Below are 17,247 nucleotides of genomic sequence, written 5' to 3'. Positions count from 1 at the left end.
GCGCCGCACTGCTTTAAAGGGTTCCGGTCACGTGACGAGCAGAGGCTCGGGGTTGTGCTGCCGCTATCCAGTCTACGGACGAGGCAGCGGCAAATCAGCCCTGCAGACCACAACGAGCATAGCTCACCAGTTTCATACAGATAGTAGTAGTTTGTAGGAAGTGTTGTCACCGACTTTTTCTGTTGTCAGACAACTGGAAAAAGTAATTTAACATTTCAAATTTCTTCCCACTATTACAAAGATAACCTGGAAAATGTGCTCAGTAGAGAACAGACGCTAACACGGACCACTGGTTACTACCACTAGGGGCGCTGAAGCTAGTGGTCGGTTGTGGTCCGGATCAGTCAGTGAGTGGTCTGTGGTGTGGTCTGTCATTAGCCCACGCTGTCACCGACCAGTATAAATTTATAGCTGTTATTAAGACTGTCTTCAAAATAGCACACGAAATGAAAATGACTCACCTGCACTCACACTCCACGGACCACAAGGACCACACCTTGAACCACTGGTTCACCTCACATTTAGACATAAATATGAAATAAATAAAATAATAAAATACAAAAAAAATAGATAAATAGATCGATATATCCACACAAACTGCAAAATACAATGCAACAATAAGAATATAGGCATAATCGATAATAGAATATATTTAATAGACACAGGATTATGATTTCCGAGATTTATTCGGCTAACAAAAGTGTTGCAAACACGGCCAACGGAGGAGAGAGAAGGGAGAAGGTGGATCAGGACCAGAAAAACCACGCCACAGACCACTCACTGACTGATCCGGACCACAACCGACCACTAGCTTCAGCGCCTCTAGTGGTAGTAACCAGTGGTCCGTGTTAGCGACCATGGTCCGTGGACAGACCACTGAATTGGCTACAACCCCTGCTGGAGCAGACTCTAACAATAGGCTCGTTTGAGATCCGGGGTTGACTACCTGCACGCCTGGAAAATAGACGAGAGCCGAGTGCAGTCAGGCGAGGAATCAATAAGCCGAACACCACTTCTGGCTTTTATAATTCAGCCAAATTTAGCAATGTTTTGACCTATGATTGGTATGTGTGCATATAGCCTATATCACTTAAATTATTCAATGTAATTATACTAAACCTTATAATTTCCAGAATACCATCATTTTACATTATGTTTGGTATAAAAACCTTAAATACAAACACTAAATTCTGCCTTTAGGTTGTCTATGTTATTAAAATGCATCCAAATGCTACTTCTTTAGCGACTGTCACTCATCTTGTTCTCTGCTGTTCTGTCTGTCATCACACGTGATTGGTCGCACGCACATACACATCAACACAACATTCAGTCAGTGCATGGAGTGCGCGTGGCCGAGCAGTGTGGTGAAAAGATCATCGTATTATTCTGTCTTGTATTAATTTACAAAAAAAAAAAAAAGAAAGAAAAAAAGAAATCGGCTCTCAGACGGGAGCCGGCTCCCATCGTTTACTTAAAGGAGCCGGTGTCCGAGCTCATAGAGCGAATAGCAACAGCAGAATAAGCTGTTTGGCATTGGCAGAGAAGATTTGGCAAATTTTTCATGAGCGCAACCCACATACTCAGCTGTGCTGCTCATCCCACAAATGCATGTTCCTTACAAATGGGGCACCATTTAAAAGGGAAATAAACAGGCTTTCCAATGGTATAAAATGTATTGCCAAGAAGCATTGTTACAACAGAGAAATAATCTACCAAACACAAATTTCCGAACTTTTTGTTCGATGTTTATATACTATGGCTTGGCTGAATACTTGATGGTTATTATTTACTGAGAAATGTGCATCCATATTGCCCAGTATGATCAGCTAATCAACATTTTAAATTCAATATTTAATCAATAGTCAATGACAATCCATTGCTTTCCATTGTGCATTAGTCCAGAGTTGTAACTAAACCTTGACTGAGAGACTAGATAATCATTGTCTTGTTTTAAAATTATGTGCGCCTATGAGGAGTGCCATCACGCCCATATACTGTCTGGACTGGTCCCCACAGATGTTGCTGCTGGAAAGCGTGAGTTTCATTTTGTGCACGCGCATATGAACACTAAACTACACAGAGAACACTGTAAAATGAATGTGAGGAATGGAGCCTACACTGACACTCGTTACAGGCAAGCTTGAAATGGCACGGCTAATATCCTTAAATACACGTTCTTTAATACAGTACAAGGAAGCCCGGGAATCCCCAGCCCAGCCCTGCAGTACAAGGGAGTCCAAAACCCCAGCCCAGCCCTGTAGTACAAGGAAGTCCACAAAACCCAAGCCCAGCCCTGCAGTACAAGGAAGTCCACAAAACCCAAGCCCAGCCCTGCAGTACAAGGAAGTCCACAAAACCCAAGCCCAGCCCTGCAGTACAAGGAAGTCCACAAAACCCAAGCCCAGCCCTGCAGTACAAGGAAGTCCACAAAACCCGGTCCTGCAGTACAAGGAAGCCCACGAAACCCCAGCCCTGTAGTACATGGAAGTCCAGGAATCTCCAGCCCTGCAGTAGGTGCCCCAGGAACCAGGGGAGAGGCCATGCTCAACCGCATACTGACGGTACTTGAAGAGATGAAGCAGACACAACAGATCCAGGGACAAATGCTAAATGCTCTGCTGAAACAAGGTGCTTCCTGAAGGTGCACGGGGCTAGTGGTGTACCTGCATGTTAATTCCGAGGATGCTCTGCAGACGGTGAATAGGGTTCCTGACTTTGTGCTGCCTGCCATGAAATGTCTTCTCACTCAGAAATAATATTGCAGTGTGCTCTTCGACTTTTACATTTTACAAGCAAGTCAGTGCAGTAGTGAAAAACAACTCAGAAACATTAAAAAAATATAATAATTTCTTACGTTTGAGGTTAAATCATCTTCTGGTCTGATGTATTTCGAAGTGATTGCTTATCTGATTTTAATTAGAGCTCTGTACATTAGAAATCATACACGTTTTGTTGTAGTTTTAAGTAATTTCTTGCAGACAACTTTGTCAGTTTTTGTATACAAATATTTTTATAATAGATTTATAGATCGTCTGTTTCTGTTTTCAGTCACTTAAATGTGGTTACTGAACTTGTAGTCTATAATTGTATTGTATTATAATTAATTTTAATGTAGTTTCATTAGAGTTCATTCATCAACACACTGTGCCACCTATGTACCAGCACCTGTAGGTGGCAACTTGGCCACCCTTCTGCAGTATGTGGGTCAGGCTCGGGCCAGCAGTACATTTTTATTTTGCATTCAGTATACAGGAGCCTATATGGGCCAGAGCCGGACCGGACTTTTAATTACCACTTTAGACTATGGCCATTTAGTTTTGTCTGAAACACAGAGGGCCAGATCTGGCCCATGTATCTTTTATCTGATTGCTATGCTGTATGTGAGCCTGAGCCAGACTTGGGCCGAGGACCCGGGCGTATAGTGGGCCAGAAGAAAGCAAAATATGTGACCAGATATGGGCCTAACACATTTTGCTACTTGGGAGGCTACTAGGGTTTGATAGGCTATTTAAGCTGGTATTGATCAGCCTCACACACAAGCAGGTGGCGAACTTGAAACTGGCACTAAGCTAGTTTTCACTTATGTAGGCCCACTGTGTGAGCTCATTGATCTATTTTTTTTAATTCTGGTTGGCTTGTGTAAGGTCACCATCCTCCCTCAAGCGTTGTGCCTGCTGAGAAGTGGAAGAGACAGAGGCCTTTTTGTGATGAGTAGTTTTTTTTGTTTTGGTTTGTTTTTTTGGGAGGAGTGGGGGTCTGTACCAGTCCAATCGCAGATATTTAGTTTTGTTTTTATTAAAATGAAGTTTAGAATACAAGGGAACATCAACAATAAAACAATGAAATAAAATATTTGCACAATCAATATCAAATATAGCCTGAGACTGTGGAGGCAAAGTATGAGGCAAAATAGGAAGAGGAGAGCACCAGCGTCCAACCTATGCACGGTACTATTATACAGTATTATAACATCTATTACAGTGGTTCTCAACGTGGGGTCCAGGGACCACCGGGGGTCCTTGAGGGAGTACCAGGGGGTTCCCAGCAAATTGATTAATTGTTAAACTTCACCATTTCTTGATTTACAATAAGTTAAGAAGTTAACACAATTAGAGAATGTAGAAGAATTACTATTTTCATCATAGTTTCACTGTTATCTCTCTACCTACAATACAGATTCTGGACAAAGTCATGTATAATACAAATATTCTCATATTTGGCTCCGATAGACAAAATCTCATCAGATGGGGGTCCGTGGCTTTAATTAAATTAGGGGTCCTTGATATGAAAAAGGTTGAGAATCACTGATCTATTATATACAAATATGATCTGGTTGCTGTCTCCAAGCCTCAGGGTTAACGCCCACTTTAGCGAACCGGAAGGTGGACCAGCTTTTAGGCTGGTTTATCTTGGTCCATGGATTTGCCGTAAAGTGTGAGGAAATGTCTGAATTCCTCTTCGATGGCACCGCACACCTACGATGATGGGTTGTTATCGACTCTGAAAGCATTAAGGGAAAAGTCGCAATCGTCGACATGTAGTCGCTCTGAATATCAAACAAACATGTGTTGATTTCCAGCCAGCTGGTAAAAGGTAAGACATCAAAATACCGACGTATCCGCTGCTTTTGCTGCGTGGTGTTTACGCCCGTTTTCGAAGATAACTACCATTAATCGTAACTAACAACAACCACATTGCACACGGAGGTATTACTTTTACAATACACATTGTGGAGGGTAATGTTCAGGCGCTACAAAGCGTCAAACGTGTAGTAGCTCATTCTCGTGATTTCTCCCAGTGTTTTCCAGGTAAAACGTCAGAAGGTAAAGTAAACCTCCTCGTCGCGTAGTCGTTATCTATTCGTGTAAGTTAGTTGGATCCTCCTGTGCATGTTTATTTTTGTTGTCTTTGTATAACGGTTGACGCTAGCGGTTTCCTGTTGTTTCCTCCGTGTCTCCAGGTGCCCCTCCCCCCATCCTTCTCCCCAGCCGGTGAGGTGAGGCGGTGTCTCTGCTGCCATGGAGGTGGGCAGCCTCCCTGTGGAGCTGTGGAGGGTTATCCTGGCCTACCTGCCTCTCCCCGACCTGGGCCGCTGCTGCCTGGTGTGCCGCGCCTGGAGAGAGCTCATCCTCTCGTTGGACAACACCCGCTGGAGACAGCTCTGCCTGGGCTGCCCGGAGTGCCGACACCCCAACTGGCCCAGCCGACCCCACCTGGAGCCCCCGTCCTGGAGGGAGGCGCTGAAGCAGCACGCCCTGGCCACCCGCACCTGGGCCCAGAATGGGCCAGAGCTCCAGTCTTCCGCCTGCCTCCACTTTTTCCGGCGTAGGAAGGACCGCAGGGTTTGGCACGTGGGGTCCGGATGTGACTTTGAGACCCTGCGGGGGGCCCTCGGGGTGGCGGGGCCGTATGACCGCGTGGTTCTGCACCCGGGGGTGTATGAGGAGCAGGCTGAAGTGGCGCTGAAGGTGCCGGTGGAGCTGGTCGGGCTGGGCCAGCTGGGCGAGGTGTCCCTGCTGGTGTGTGTGGAGCAGCAGTGCCCTACCGCCAGGCTGTGTAATTTGGTGTTCATGCCAGCCTGGTTCTCCACCGTGGTCTACAAGGTGAGAAGAAGTAATGGCTGCCATGATTGTTTCTGTGGATAGATAATCCTGATGGAATTACTTGAACTAGTCTGCTTACTATTATATTGTACAATATCCTAACTGTTTCCTCTCTCATATTTATCTCTTTCTGGCTGTGTCTGTCTGACTCCCCCACCTTTCTCTCCCCTTGCTCTAGACATCATGGGGTCACGTCCAGCTGGATAACTGTAACTTTGAGGGGGCTCAGCTGCAAGTCCGAGGCCCAGGAACCTGCCAGGCCCGCTTCTGCTCCTTCTCACAGGGCAGCTCTGCTCACTTATTGGGCGTTGCCCTCAGTTTATTGGACAGCTGTGACTTCTCAGGAAGTGACACAGCCTCTGTGACTGTTGAAGGCCCCCCGGTGTCAGAAAGGAATTGGGCTTGCAAACACTTGGCCGCCCTGGCCAGAACGTTCCCGTCCTGCGGCTCATCTGGGAATAGTAGCCCATCCAGAGGCCCTCCGGCTGGCTCCACCGCCGCGCCCCAACCTCCACGCTCTAACGTCATAGTGGAGCACGTGAGCAAGGAAGATTGGCAGAGGAGGACCGGGGTGGAAGCAGTGTGTCGGGGCACGGTGATCGAAGACGGCTGGAGCGATGGCGAGCACGGCGAGGGAGAGGAGGAGAACCAAGAGGGAGAAAGAACCAGCAACATCAACCACCCGCTTACCTCGGGTTACAAACTCCCCTGTGACCATCACGGCTTGTCCCACTTGCTCAAGCCCCGGCCGGATGGCTCTCTGCCACCGGCCTCCTCCCCTGACCCCCCTTCTGTGACCCCTGAACCCCTCTCCCTTCAGCAGGAACTGCAGAGGGACCCGGAGGCTCAGATGCTGGCTGCGTCTGTCCAGGGCTGCATCCTCAGGCGCTGCCTCTTCCGGGAGGGGAAGGGCGGCGTGCATTTGTGTAATTACGGACAGGCTCGGCTGGAGGGGAACGTGTTCCGTGGGCTGAACTATGCTGTCCGCTGTATCCAGAACGCCACAGTAAATAGGATCAGAATAACTTTTTCCAATCAGTTCAGAGTTATTTAATGTCAACAACAGGAAGTAGCCAAGACCAAAAGTAATTAAGCAGGAATTGCCTATTTGATCTGTTATTTGAGCTCCCTCTCTCTCTCACCCCCTTCAGATAGTGATGTTGCGAAACGAGGTGAGCGAGTGCCGTGCGTCGGGCGTGTTCCTGCGGCTCTCTGCACAAGGTCTCATCGCAGAAAACAACATCCACTCCAATGGGGAGGCAGGGCTGGACATCCGCAAAGGGGCTAACCCCATCATCTTGGTAACTGCTGCTCTACAGTCTCATAATGTGCATGTTATTAGCCTGGTCACACAGTTTATTAATTACATCCCAGCTCACACTGCACCCTAGCACAATGTACCCAGTTTCTTATTCATGCACACTTGCTACATTACATCTAATCGGACAATTACGTCAGAGCTTGTCAACCTCCAGTATGTGACTCAGCGAGCTGCTTTGTGTAAACACAATAAGCTGGATACTGAGTGGAGATATTCATGTACAAAGTTACCTTATGTACCACGCACTGATGGTGATGCATGGAGGCTCTCACTTGATGTGAATGATGTTACACTCACAGCAGTAAGTATATCTCCTAATTCCTTTTTTTCTACTCCCTTTCTACTCTTAATTCTGTCTGTCTTCCCCCACAGTGTAACAGGATACACAGTGGTTTGCGTTCTGGTGTTGTTGTCCTTGGCAATGGAAAGGGTTCCATCCGGAGCAACCAGATCTACAACAACAAGGAGGCGGGTGTCTATATTCTCTTCAGCGGGAATCCTGTGGTCAGGTAGGTGGGACTCCAAAGTGTTCTGACTTACACAGGAATGCATAACTATTCTCATCCCTTGGATAGTCACTGTGTGGATGTGTGGAGGTATTTATTTTTCCAATGTGTATGAAAATGTCAATGTTTACCTGTAAAAGTCAGTTTGTTCTCCTAGTACATCAAGTCAAAGCTATATTGTTGAAGACTTAATGTCTGAAGAGAGTCTATTTCATACAAATATTGGCAGTAGTATAAAATGATTATTCATAGCTGCAAAATTTTCATACAACTCTTCTGGTATTCAAATGAAATTCACATGATGTCAAATGATGTGAGAACTTATCTCCGGGAACTTGACCAACTAGGGAGCCAGACAGTTTAGATCATTGATATAACTGTGATTAATGTCATCGCCTCAAATGCATGTGCATCTGTACACACTTTGTACTTTTTGCTTCCTCCCTGCTCTTGAATCGAGTCTTTCACTTTCTCTCTTAGTGGGAATCACATCTACCAGGGCCAGGCAGCAGGGATTGCTGTAAATGAGAATGGCAGAGGGATGATAACAGGTGTGTAAGTGGGTGTGTCCCACCTCATCGTCCACATGCCGAATGTGTTCTTTGTTGTCCTTCGCCACTTTGCCACCTATTGAATGGTAAAAGCACCACTTGTAGTTATTTATGAACGCTGTATTTTTACACCGTAACGCATTCCTATCCCAGAGAACGTGATCAGAGAGAACCAGTGGGGGGGTGTGGACATCCGTAGAGGAGGTGACCCCGTCCTGAGGAACAACTACATCTGCCATGGCTACTCGGACGGGGTGGTGGTGGGGGAGAGGGGCCGCGGACTTATCGAGGGAAACCACATCTACTGTGAGTAACCTCATCCTGTTCATGGTGATATCTTCTGAATTCATCCTTACATTACTGCTGTGTTTGACCCACTGATCTTGTCTTCACCAGCCTTAGCAAGGTCTTTGTAATTCATGAAGAGAAGCAAGGAAAAATTCATTTTGAAAATTTAATATCATAGCTTCTCATCATCCATGCCCTTATCTAGGTCTCCTCTCTTGGTCTTGTACCTACACTGATGTTTCATTTCCTCTCTTCCTCTGGTTTCTTTAGGTAACAAAGGCTGTGGTGTGTGGGTGATGTCTTCCAGCCTCCCACAGCTCCTGGGCAACTACATCACCCACAACTGCATGTATGGGCTGGCCGTGTTCTGCCGGAAGGACCCCGAGAACAAAGAGGGCAGGGAGGGGAACCGGCCGGGACAGGAAGGGGTTGGCGTAGGAGGAGGAAACGGCGGCGGAGGGGACAGGAGAGGAGGAGAGGGAGGCGGAAGAGGAGGACAGGAGAACTTGAACGAAGAGGGAGAGCTGTTTGCGTGGGAGAGCGATCTGGACAGCGAGGACGAGCGCCACTCTGCCCGCCGCTCCATCAGCGTGGCCCTGGTGGAGAGCAACTGCATGAGCTACAATGGAGGTAATAAAGACCCTCTGCTTGGATTAAGCTTCAGTTTTGGTCCTGAGGGGTTGGGTATTACATAACCTGCCAAATTCAAGTGATCACTCACTCCCCTTCTTTCACTCTCTCTCTCTCTGTCTTTCTCTCCCCCTCCCTCTAGCGGTAGGTCTGTATGTGAAGAGCAGCGAGCCACTGAATGTTGTTGCTAACCTTGTGAACAGTAACCGCGGCACTGGCATTGCTGTGCTACAGAGCAGTCAGTTGACCCGACTGGTTACAAACTGTGTCCTCGACAATAGTCGCGGTGGTGTCACGGTGGAGAAGGACTGCCGGGTGGAGCTTCGTGGTAACGGCGTCTACGAAAACGGTGGCCACGGCGTCAGCTTCTGTGGCGATGGGCAGATTGGGGAGAATGATGTGGTTAGTAACCGAGGATACGGGATTCAGGTTTCTGGCAACGCTGATATCAAGGTGAGTTGGACTAAGGCATGAACACACAACCAAACACTCTCATACTTTTCACTTATTGCCAAACATACTTTGCCCAAATTTTACATGGTTACTCACTGAAATATTGACACAACCACATCACTTAAAGAGCTGTCATTGGCTACATTTATATGTAGACTTCTGTACTTAAAGCAATATTCCACTAAGTTTTAACATGGGGATTATTCGACACTTGATTGCCATGAAAACCAGAATATAAACTACTCACCAAGAGCAGATGCAGCTAGACGAGTTTGTAGCATTCAGATTTTTACTTCCCATTCATTTGAACGAGTCCACAAAAATAGCCTGAAAACTGTCATTTAATACGTTTGTGAACAGATTCAGCAACACATCCCACTACTGTGATTTCCAATGAAACCTTTGGTCTGGCGTTTCAAAACATAATTTTGGCAATTAGCATTTTTATTGATAGAAGAGAACATAGCGGAAGGATACCATTTAGGAGCGATACCTCCTGTTTGGGAGGCCGGATCTACTTTTATTTTTAAATACAAATTTTTGTGTAAACTAAGAATAGAAATGCAAAATGAGGACAGACCAATTACTGCTTTATTGTCTTAAAAGCAGGATCTGTTTTTGAATCTGTTCACAAACGTGTTAAATGTGAGTTTTCGTGGCCTCATTCAAACGCTACAAACTTGTCCCAGCTGCATCTGATCTTGGTGAGAAGTTTATATTCTGGTTTTCATGGTGGTCAATTGCCGAATAACCCCCATGTTAAAACTAAGTGGAGTATTGCCACACAGTATTGTTACACAAGTAACCTGGTTTTGGGTTGCTGAGTGCAAACGTAATAACTTGGTTGGAATAACCTGGGTAAGCTCGTTCTCTGAGCAGCACTTACTTTTTATTTTACTTAATATTGGGATCATCATTTCTTTCCCATGTATTAGAAGTAACTTACTATTTCTCGGTGCACCTTTTCATACTTTTTTGCTGGTGGATCATTCTATCTGTGGGAAGGACATCACAGGCTTACAGCAAAATCCTGTTTGTTTTTATCCCCGCGACAGCAGGGGCTCTATGGATGGCATTGTCGGGCAGTCGCTCTGTTCACCACTTTATGGTCACGTGGCCCGCAGGGAGTTAGACTGCAGACTCTCAAGCAGGAGACCCGAGTTTGATTCCCAGCAGCGATGCTTCCACAAATTTCAATGTCATGGGGCTGTTAGACTCTTAGTCTTGTTTATTTGTGTGTACTCAATTGCAGGGTATCAAACAGCTTATAACCCTATTATGATCTTAACAGAAGCATGGCCAATGCCCAGGTTACTTCATACATATACATGCTATCCTGCTCTAATCTTTTACCATTATATATTTTGTGGTTGTACCATTGTTATACTTTAGGTACTGCGTAACCGTGTCCAGCCTGCACTGGGGTGTGGCATCGCTGTGCTAGGGGCAGTAAAGGGTGTTGTCCATGACAACCTCCTGTTCCAGGGACACCCTGGAAACAAAAAACCACTGCTACACATGGACCCTGGCAATGAGAGCTGTGTGTTACGCAACAACAGCATTCTGAGGCATAGTAACAGGTAGCTAGGCAACCAACAAAATGTGCCAGAGCTGTAGAAACCATCAGTAGCTCTGGTGTTTGCACTCTGCTTGTCTTTTCTTCTGCTATTCACTCCTCTTACCATCTGCAACTTCTTTGTCCTGCAACTTCTTCTCTCACCTCCCATTCACCCCTGTGCATGGTTTGTGTGTATAAAACAATGCTGTCAATATTGTAGCAGTTCTTAGGTATGGCTTCATGTATCAAAAACAATCTTTTCAACAATCTTTTTATTTCTTTGTAGCTGTTCATCAGTCCCTCCCTGGGTTCTGGAAAACCCTTCCCCTCGTCCACTTGCCGACCCTCCTTCTGGTCCCTCCTCATCCCGATACCCTTCCCGACTTGCAATCTCCATGACCACCAGGATCAGCGCCACCGTGGAAAGTGGGTGCCATAACAACGGCAGTATGTTCTGCTCCATCCTGTGAATATTGGCATGCACTTACAAACCACTATGAACAACTTTGTGAGCGGGCCAGCATCTGGTCATGTCTGAAATGGTGTATACATGTGGAGCGCTCTGAGTTTTCTCAGAGAAGACTATCCAAAATGAAGCCCTCCTGTTGGAGTGGAGAGACCGTCCAAGAAGCACCAAGCTGTGACAGCGCATCACCACTAAAGGAGCCACCCATCTCCCATCACATTAGGGTGGCACAAACTCTTGTGTATCTGAAACCCAGCTTTTGTAATCCTATGATAAATTGCCAATGCACTCATCAGACATGGACAAAAGACTAATGAACTTGCTTCAGATTGAGCACAACACATTTAAGCAGTGTGGTTCTGCATTTTAAACATCCATCTTCATACTTTAAGCTTTAACTGTATTTAACTGTATTCATCAACTTCTAACTTTCATATGCAGATTTCACATTCATGTACATGACTGCTGTAGACCTAGGTTTCGTCAATGCACTTCTGAAACATAAGTAGTTTGGAAGTGGACATTATTTGTAAATCCTTGCAGCAGTCAAGGCATCAAAAAATGCCCACTTTTAACAGCATATTACGAAGTAAAGCTGTGCCTTGTTTGAGTTCTTTATCTATGGACTGATTGTTGCTAGGGGAGTTTTCATAATGTGAAGTGTATATGCAAATCAAAAACAAAACCAAACCCTAGCTTCAGCCCCTTGCACAGAGCTGTGCTGTTCTCTGGTGAGTCTGTATGTGCATCATGGCAATTTCAATTTGTCCTGTATATCATTTGTTTTGAAAATGTGACCCTCTTTTGCTTTCTATGACCTCATTCATGATATTCAATGAGGGATGCCAAGTTATCATTCCAGACAATTTGAACACAGGCTAGATCTGCACAATCAGCAATGCACACCCACACAGACTCACCTGGCAATAGTGATAGCCAGTTATAGAACGAAAAAGATGTTGAATGTGCAATATGTGATGTCTACAAATGTGCCTATACGTTTTGACTGTCTAAGATAGATGTTTTCAGCCATCTAGAATCTGTTTACAGCTCATTACACAGCTTTTTGTATCTTGTACAGCGAGCATAAAACAATGGTATCATGTTTAACTCAAAGTTTATCATTTTTTATTTGTCTACCGAATACATTGATACACACACAGTTCTTGTTCGAGGCGTTTCCAATTTTTTAGTCCCATTCCTCTATCCCAGTCCTGTCTTTTCATCTCTCAGTCTCTAGCGCATTTTCTTGCGTTTTCTTCTCTCGATGAGCTGTTCGTATTTGACCAGAGGGAGAACAAGGGAGGCCTGCCTGTGGTCGTCTCGCGGCCCAGCCTCGTCAGCCTTCCCCCGGGCAGGCTTAATTAGGGTCAGCCCCATCGACTTGGCCAACTCCACCATCCTAAAGGAAAACGCATACATGAATCAGACTGGCAAATTGTTCCTTTTGTGCCTTATATACTGACAATGCTTTACATGGTCTAATAATCATTTGGATACGACCTTCAACCTAACAGAATAATACAAGTCACAGTGGTAAATGTTGACACCATTGGCCTCGTCTTCTCACCTGGCCTCGGTGACTCCCAGGTCACGGTGCAGCAATGTGAGGTCAGCAGTCATGTGACTGATATGCAGCAGCAGCGTTAGGCAGTATGCCGCCACTTTGGCACGCATTGATGATGACACCAAGTTCTGGACCCTGCAATGAAATGGGGGCATTAATGTGTGTTGGCATGTAAGGAAGACCAAATTCAACCGGTCCAAATGGTAACCAAGCCAGAGAAAAGGTATTTTAAATAAAATCAACAGCAAATACCTTAATAATAATACTTTTATAACATTTATTTACACCTGTCATTAACATGTGCCCTGGGTGATCGGATTGTGTTTGGATATAACAAAAAACACAAAATGCAGGTGTTAACTCCCCCAAGATGCACTGAAGAGCCAATGATCCAAACCACCTCTGGAAGTGGTCAGATGTAGGTGGACACAAAGTGCAAATGCAAAGGACTTGAGTGCGGATCTGATTAGGAAGCCCATGCAAATCGCACAGGTGGCAAGTAGATGGAGGGTCAGGATCCTCATGGATAGGGAACGAGTGAGATGATGTGTTCAGTTCAGTTTTAAAGGACGTAAATATTGCAAGAGGAAGTTATGTGTGTGGCGGAATTTTGATGAAGGAAAGACATACAATTTCAATATGAATACTAAAGATGCATTTTAATGTTCAGGTGTAAATTTAATCCACCTAAATTATATTCTAGACAAAAGATTATTCTAGTCTGAATATGTTTACGGGGTCTTTAATTATATACTGTATCTGCATTGCAAAATGCAGTGCGTGTGGAAATTGAAAAAAGCGAGCTAGATGTGAGAAAGGAAACGGATTTAGTGCCAACATACCTGCCGTTGTTGAAGGTCTCCACAGTGAACGTTCTCATCAGCTTGTTCTGGATGATGCGAGGGCAGCCTTCCTCCTGCCCAACTGGAAATAGAAAAAATTATTTACCGTTAGTCTGGGCCCAAACGGGAAAGAACACATTCGATACACATGTATGATAATGGCAAAGATCTGTACTCACACTTGCGGGTGATGCTCTTCTGCCGTGCCAGTTTGAGGAGCAGAGAAAGGTAATAGGTGCAGCGTGTCCTTTTCTCTCTGGCTTCATCGTCACTGGGCAGAGTCTCTAGCTGCTTCACTACACACAAACACCTGCAGTGACAAGAACATGCAAACAGAAATGATGCTGTGAGTTTATATAAAGTGTAGCCTGATAAAACTTTAAGCATGTGTGTGTGTGTCGTACCCTCCATTGTCTCTCATCGTCTGCAGCTCTGCAGGAGTGAGCGCAGCCATCTTGGAGCCGGCCGCCTCCAAAGCCTCATACTCCACTGGACTCAGGACTGTGGACACTGATAAGGACAGAAACCCAAACAAACAGAGCTGTAGCTTTGAACACACCTACTATCTGTTCCACCCTCTACAATTCTGTCTTGTCCTTGTTGACATGCACACACAGGCAATAAAGGATACGATCGTCAAACAGGTAGACGTTCTCAGGTCTGTCTGCGTCTGTGTGGCAGGGAGGCAGGTGGAGAGCCAGGTCTCCCTGGGACTCTGTCTGAGCCACTTCCTGTTGCAGGGCTGAGGGGAGAGAGAAGGAAAACAGATGGGAAAATGATGAGAAACAGATGGGAGGGAGAGAAGAACAGAAGGAAGACTGTGCGTGGAGAGAAAGGACACACATGAAGGAGAAACAGAGGGAAGGAAAGAGACGGACGGGGGAAAACGAGTACAACAAATCAAAGGGTTGGGTCCCAAGTTACTGTTTTCCATTAACCTTTCTTACAGACCTCTACAAGGAGGGTCAGTGGATGTTAAAGAAAGATTTCAGTCTGTTGAAACCCCACCACATGACTGAGATAATGTGACTGTGTGCATTACCTTCCAGGCCCTTCTGGTCAATCACAGTGTTGGCGGCCTTCGCCACAGCTTGATGCAGGGTCTCACTGCCCACCTGGTTCAGTCTGCGGGAGACCAGCGCTCTCTTCTGCTTGTTGGTGCCAAACGCCTCAATCAGAGAGTCCACCTAAGGAGGAAAATCCCATCACAGTTAAAAACAGGATAAAAACATCACTAAAAACAGTCTTACATAGCATGCCATAGCAGCATTTCCAATGGTAGTGTGTCAGTAGAACAACATACTGATATGCAGAGGGACATAACTCTAAACAGTCAAATAAAGGGACACTGACATCCAAAATGTGCTGCATATATCTCTGATGGGGTGGAAAATAGGTGAAATCATTAGGAATGCACTGCTATATCGGCAGCCTATCAGTATCAGCCAATATCAGCTTGAAAAAGTAATATCGGTATCATCTGATATTTTTAGTGCAGATATTTGGCTGATTGTGGAATTGCCATTTTTGTGACCTTCTTTTCTAGGAGTGTGCCACTCAATACAACTGTCAAATTAGCAACAAAATAAAAACTGTTTTAAAAACCACTTAGTTATCTTAAGATGCGCCTGCCTGAAAAGCTTAACCTGTTTTGCACCTGCATTTTTACTAAGATTCTTACAAAAATGCATATCAGTTTCGGCCGTTCTGGGTGGGTAAATATTGGATATCGGCCTCAAAAAACCATATCGGTGCATCCCTGTAGATCATAATACCTTATCTCTGTAGGTCTGACTAGTGTCCTGGGATTTTTCAGTCTCTGTTGTCTCCCCTGGTGAAAAAACATCACAAAGTCACACAATTGCACTGACAAAATCTCAGTGGCGTTCAAGCCAAAAGCAGTGTGAAGCAAGGCATCTAACATTGTTGTTTAAGAGAGGATGGTGATGTTTTTGGATGCTGTTCAGTAACTCAGATGAACTATTGACTCCTTGAACACAGCCCTAATCAATGGGTGCTAGTGTTTTGTTTTTTTACCTGGTATAACAGGCTGCATGTTGAAGAGCTGAGCGCTGTGCACCTCCATCTGCATGGTCTGTTTGTCCAACACTCCTACATAATACCTACAGACAACAAACATTATTCTTCACCCACCTCAGTGGCTGTGGCCCCAGTCACAATTTATCACAACAGATACATTTTGTAGATAGCATGTTTCCAAAATATGCAACATGCACCTACTTGCAAAGGTTGTTGCATTTCAACGACCCCGTTCCAAAATTATTTCCAACATAGGACAGTCTGTCTGATTCAGCAACCTAGAGAGAGAGAAAAATAAGCAACACATATTACATTAATTTAACAATGAATCCCACTGCAGCATAGTTCAGTGCAAACACACAATAATGCTGAGAATCAAGGCGTCTTTCTCACCAACATCCTTCTGCTCTTCTTCCGCGGGTTACTCTCATCTGTGTTCTTGTAGAAGGTGAAATCCAACTTGTCTGTGTTTTTAACGCTGCCATTGGAAAACTGGACTGTAAGATTGAGAGAAATGATGAGGAACTTGTCCATTAGAGTGTCTTCTGCCATCATGAGTAGATTAAATAATTAGTTAACATTAAACTTTATGTTTCCCTCTAGGGAAACTGGGTCACTGCGGCAGTAAAGAATAAGATGTAGACAATAACAGAAGATAGTACAACAAACAGCACAAGAAATAATTACAACAAAAGAGAAAGGTACAGCATCTTCGTCACGCTAAGACATGACTACTTTTGGCTTCAAAGAACTATCGCTATGTTGACTGCTGACATACACAACTGTTTGTAAATCTACAAGTTTGCAGCATGTGTGCAAATGTGCAGCGTTGAGTTAACCCTACCTCGACGTAAAACAGTAACAACTAAAAGTGTTAAGGGGGAGTTTTTCCTCCTCGTTACCCAAGAAGATTAGTCTAGTTCATGTCTCGAATCTGTTGGAAGTTTCTTAGTGTGTCAGCTTCTAAGGAGTGAAATTAAAATAATCCACATCGTAATGGGACCCCTGGGACCCCACTCTAGGAAGCACTAAACTAAATAACTAGCCAAGAAGCACCCACGTGTGCTGTACAAATGGAGGCTGCAGCTGGGTATACTTGTACAAATGGGTGTTTAACAGGGAGGCGCCATGCACGACCTGTCGTTCATTACCATGACTTCAGTACTATCCTTCTTAAAATGAACTTCACGAAACAACAAATGCGAGATAGTTACCAATAACCGCTTTATCTGCCTCTCTCTCTTCTTCACAACACACTAACGAGCAGGCGGCAGCCATAGTTGTTGTCAAGAGGTGTAGTCGCGCTGCCAGGGAGCATCCAGGCGAAACGAGAGATTTCACTCCTGTCTACTTCCGTCTTCGCTTATATCCCGGACAAACTAGACCGCTTCTTTGTCGGTTGAGAGGAGTAGCCTATTTGAT

The 17,247-nt window shown here is 45.1% G+C and overlaps 2 protein-coding genes across 4 annotated transcripts; one reads left to right on the top strand and one right to left on the bottom strand.

Moving 5' to 3' along the window:
• The first annotated feature begins 4,438 nt into the window (after positions 1-4,438).
• Positions 4,439-11,462, top strand: fbxo10 (F-box protein 10). Of its 3 annotated transcripts, none has more exons than XM_071529652.1 (11): positions 4,439-4,593; positions 4,961-5,603; positions 5,782-6,609; positions 6,755-6,904; positions 7,297-7,433; positions 7,911-7,981; positions 8,135-8,287; positions 8,540-8,899; positions 9,042-9,352; positions 10,745-10,932; positions 11,197-11,462. In XM_071529652.1, exons 2-11 carry the CDS (start codon positions 5,019-5,021, stop codon positions 11,378-11,380), a joined length of 2,967 nt encoding a protein of 988 aa, XP_071385753.1. In that variant the 5' UTR covers positions 4,439-4,593; positions 4,961-5,018; the 3' UTR covers positions 11,381-11,462. The 3 variants fall into 3 exon arrangements, with proteins under 3 accessions (XP_071385753.1, XP_071385754.1, XP_071385755.1); XM_071529653.1 differs by having other exon boundaries at positions 5,782-6,529; positions 6,759-6,904; positions 11,197-11,400; XM_071529654.1 differs by lacking the exon at positions 10,745-10,932 and having other exon boundaries at positions 11,197-11,377.
• A 1,040-nt stretch (positions 11,463-12,502) lies between these two features.
• polr1e (RNA polymerase I subunit E) lies at positions 12,503-17,124 on the bottom strand. Its single transcript, XM_071529655.1, has 12 exons — positions 17,040-17,124; positions 16,219-16,322; positions 16,027-16,103; positions 15,823-15,908; positions 15,561-15,616; positions 14,828-14,972; positions 14,417-14,527; positions 14,190-14,286; positions 13,965-14,095; positions 13,786-13,867; positions 12,947-13,078; positions 12,503-12,778 (listed from the first exon to the last, which is right to left on the bottom strand). The coding sequence occupies exons 1-12, from the start codon at positions 17,101-17,103 to the stop codon at positions 12,613-12,615; spliced, it is 1,251 nt and encodes a 416-aa protein (XP_071385756.1). The 5' UTR covers positions 17,104-17,124; the 3' UTR covers positions 12,503-12,612.
• Positions 17,125-17,247: the final 123 nt, after the last annotated feature.

This window comes from Centroberyx affinis, unplaced genomic scaffold (assembly GCF_046629955.1).
Source record: "Centroberyx affinis isolate AG114_WGS23_722 - 3 ecotype Tasmania unplaced genomic scaffold, CSIRO-AGI_Caff_v1 ptg001823l_1, whole genome shotgun sequence".
NCBI lineage: Eukaryota > Metazoa > Chordata > Actinopteri > Beryciformes > Berycidae > Centroberyx > Centroberyx affinis.
This window is presented reverse-complemented; position numbering and strand designations above follow the sequence as displayed.

Coding starts and splice junctions, on each gene's coding strand:
- fbxo10 (XM_071529652.1), top strand. CDS start 5,019: ATGGAGGTGGGCAGCCTCCCTGTGGAGCTGTGGAGGGTTATCCTGGCC. Junction 8,288..8,539: donor CGAGGGAAACCACATCTACT/GTGAGTAACCTC, acceptor TGGTTTCTTTAG/GTAACAAAGGCTGTGGTGTG. Junction 9,353..10,744: donor CTGGCAACGCTGATATCAAG/GTGAGTTGGACT, acceptor GTTATACTTTAG/GTACTGCGTAACCGTGTCCA.
- polr1e (XM_071529655.1), bottom strand. CDS start 17,103: ATGGCTGCCGCCTGCTCGTTAGTGTGTTGTGAAGAAGAGAGAGAGGCA. Junction 14,973..15,560: donor GTCAGACCTACAGAGATAAG/GTATTATGATCT, acceptor TTTCCTCCTTAG/GTGGACTCTCTGATTGAGGC. Junction 12,779..12,946: donor CTGGGAGTCACCGAGGCCAG/GTGAGAAGACGA, acceptor GTTTTCCTTTAG/GATGGTGGAGTTGGCCAAGT.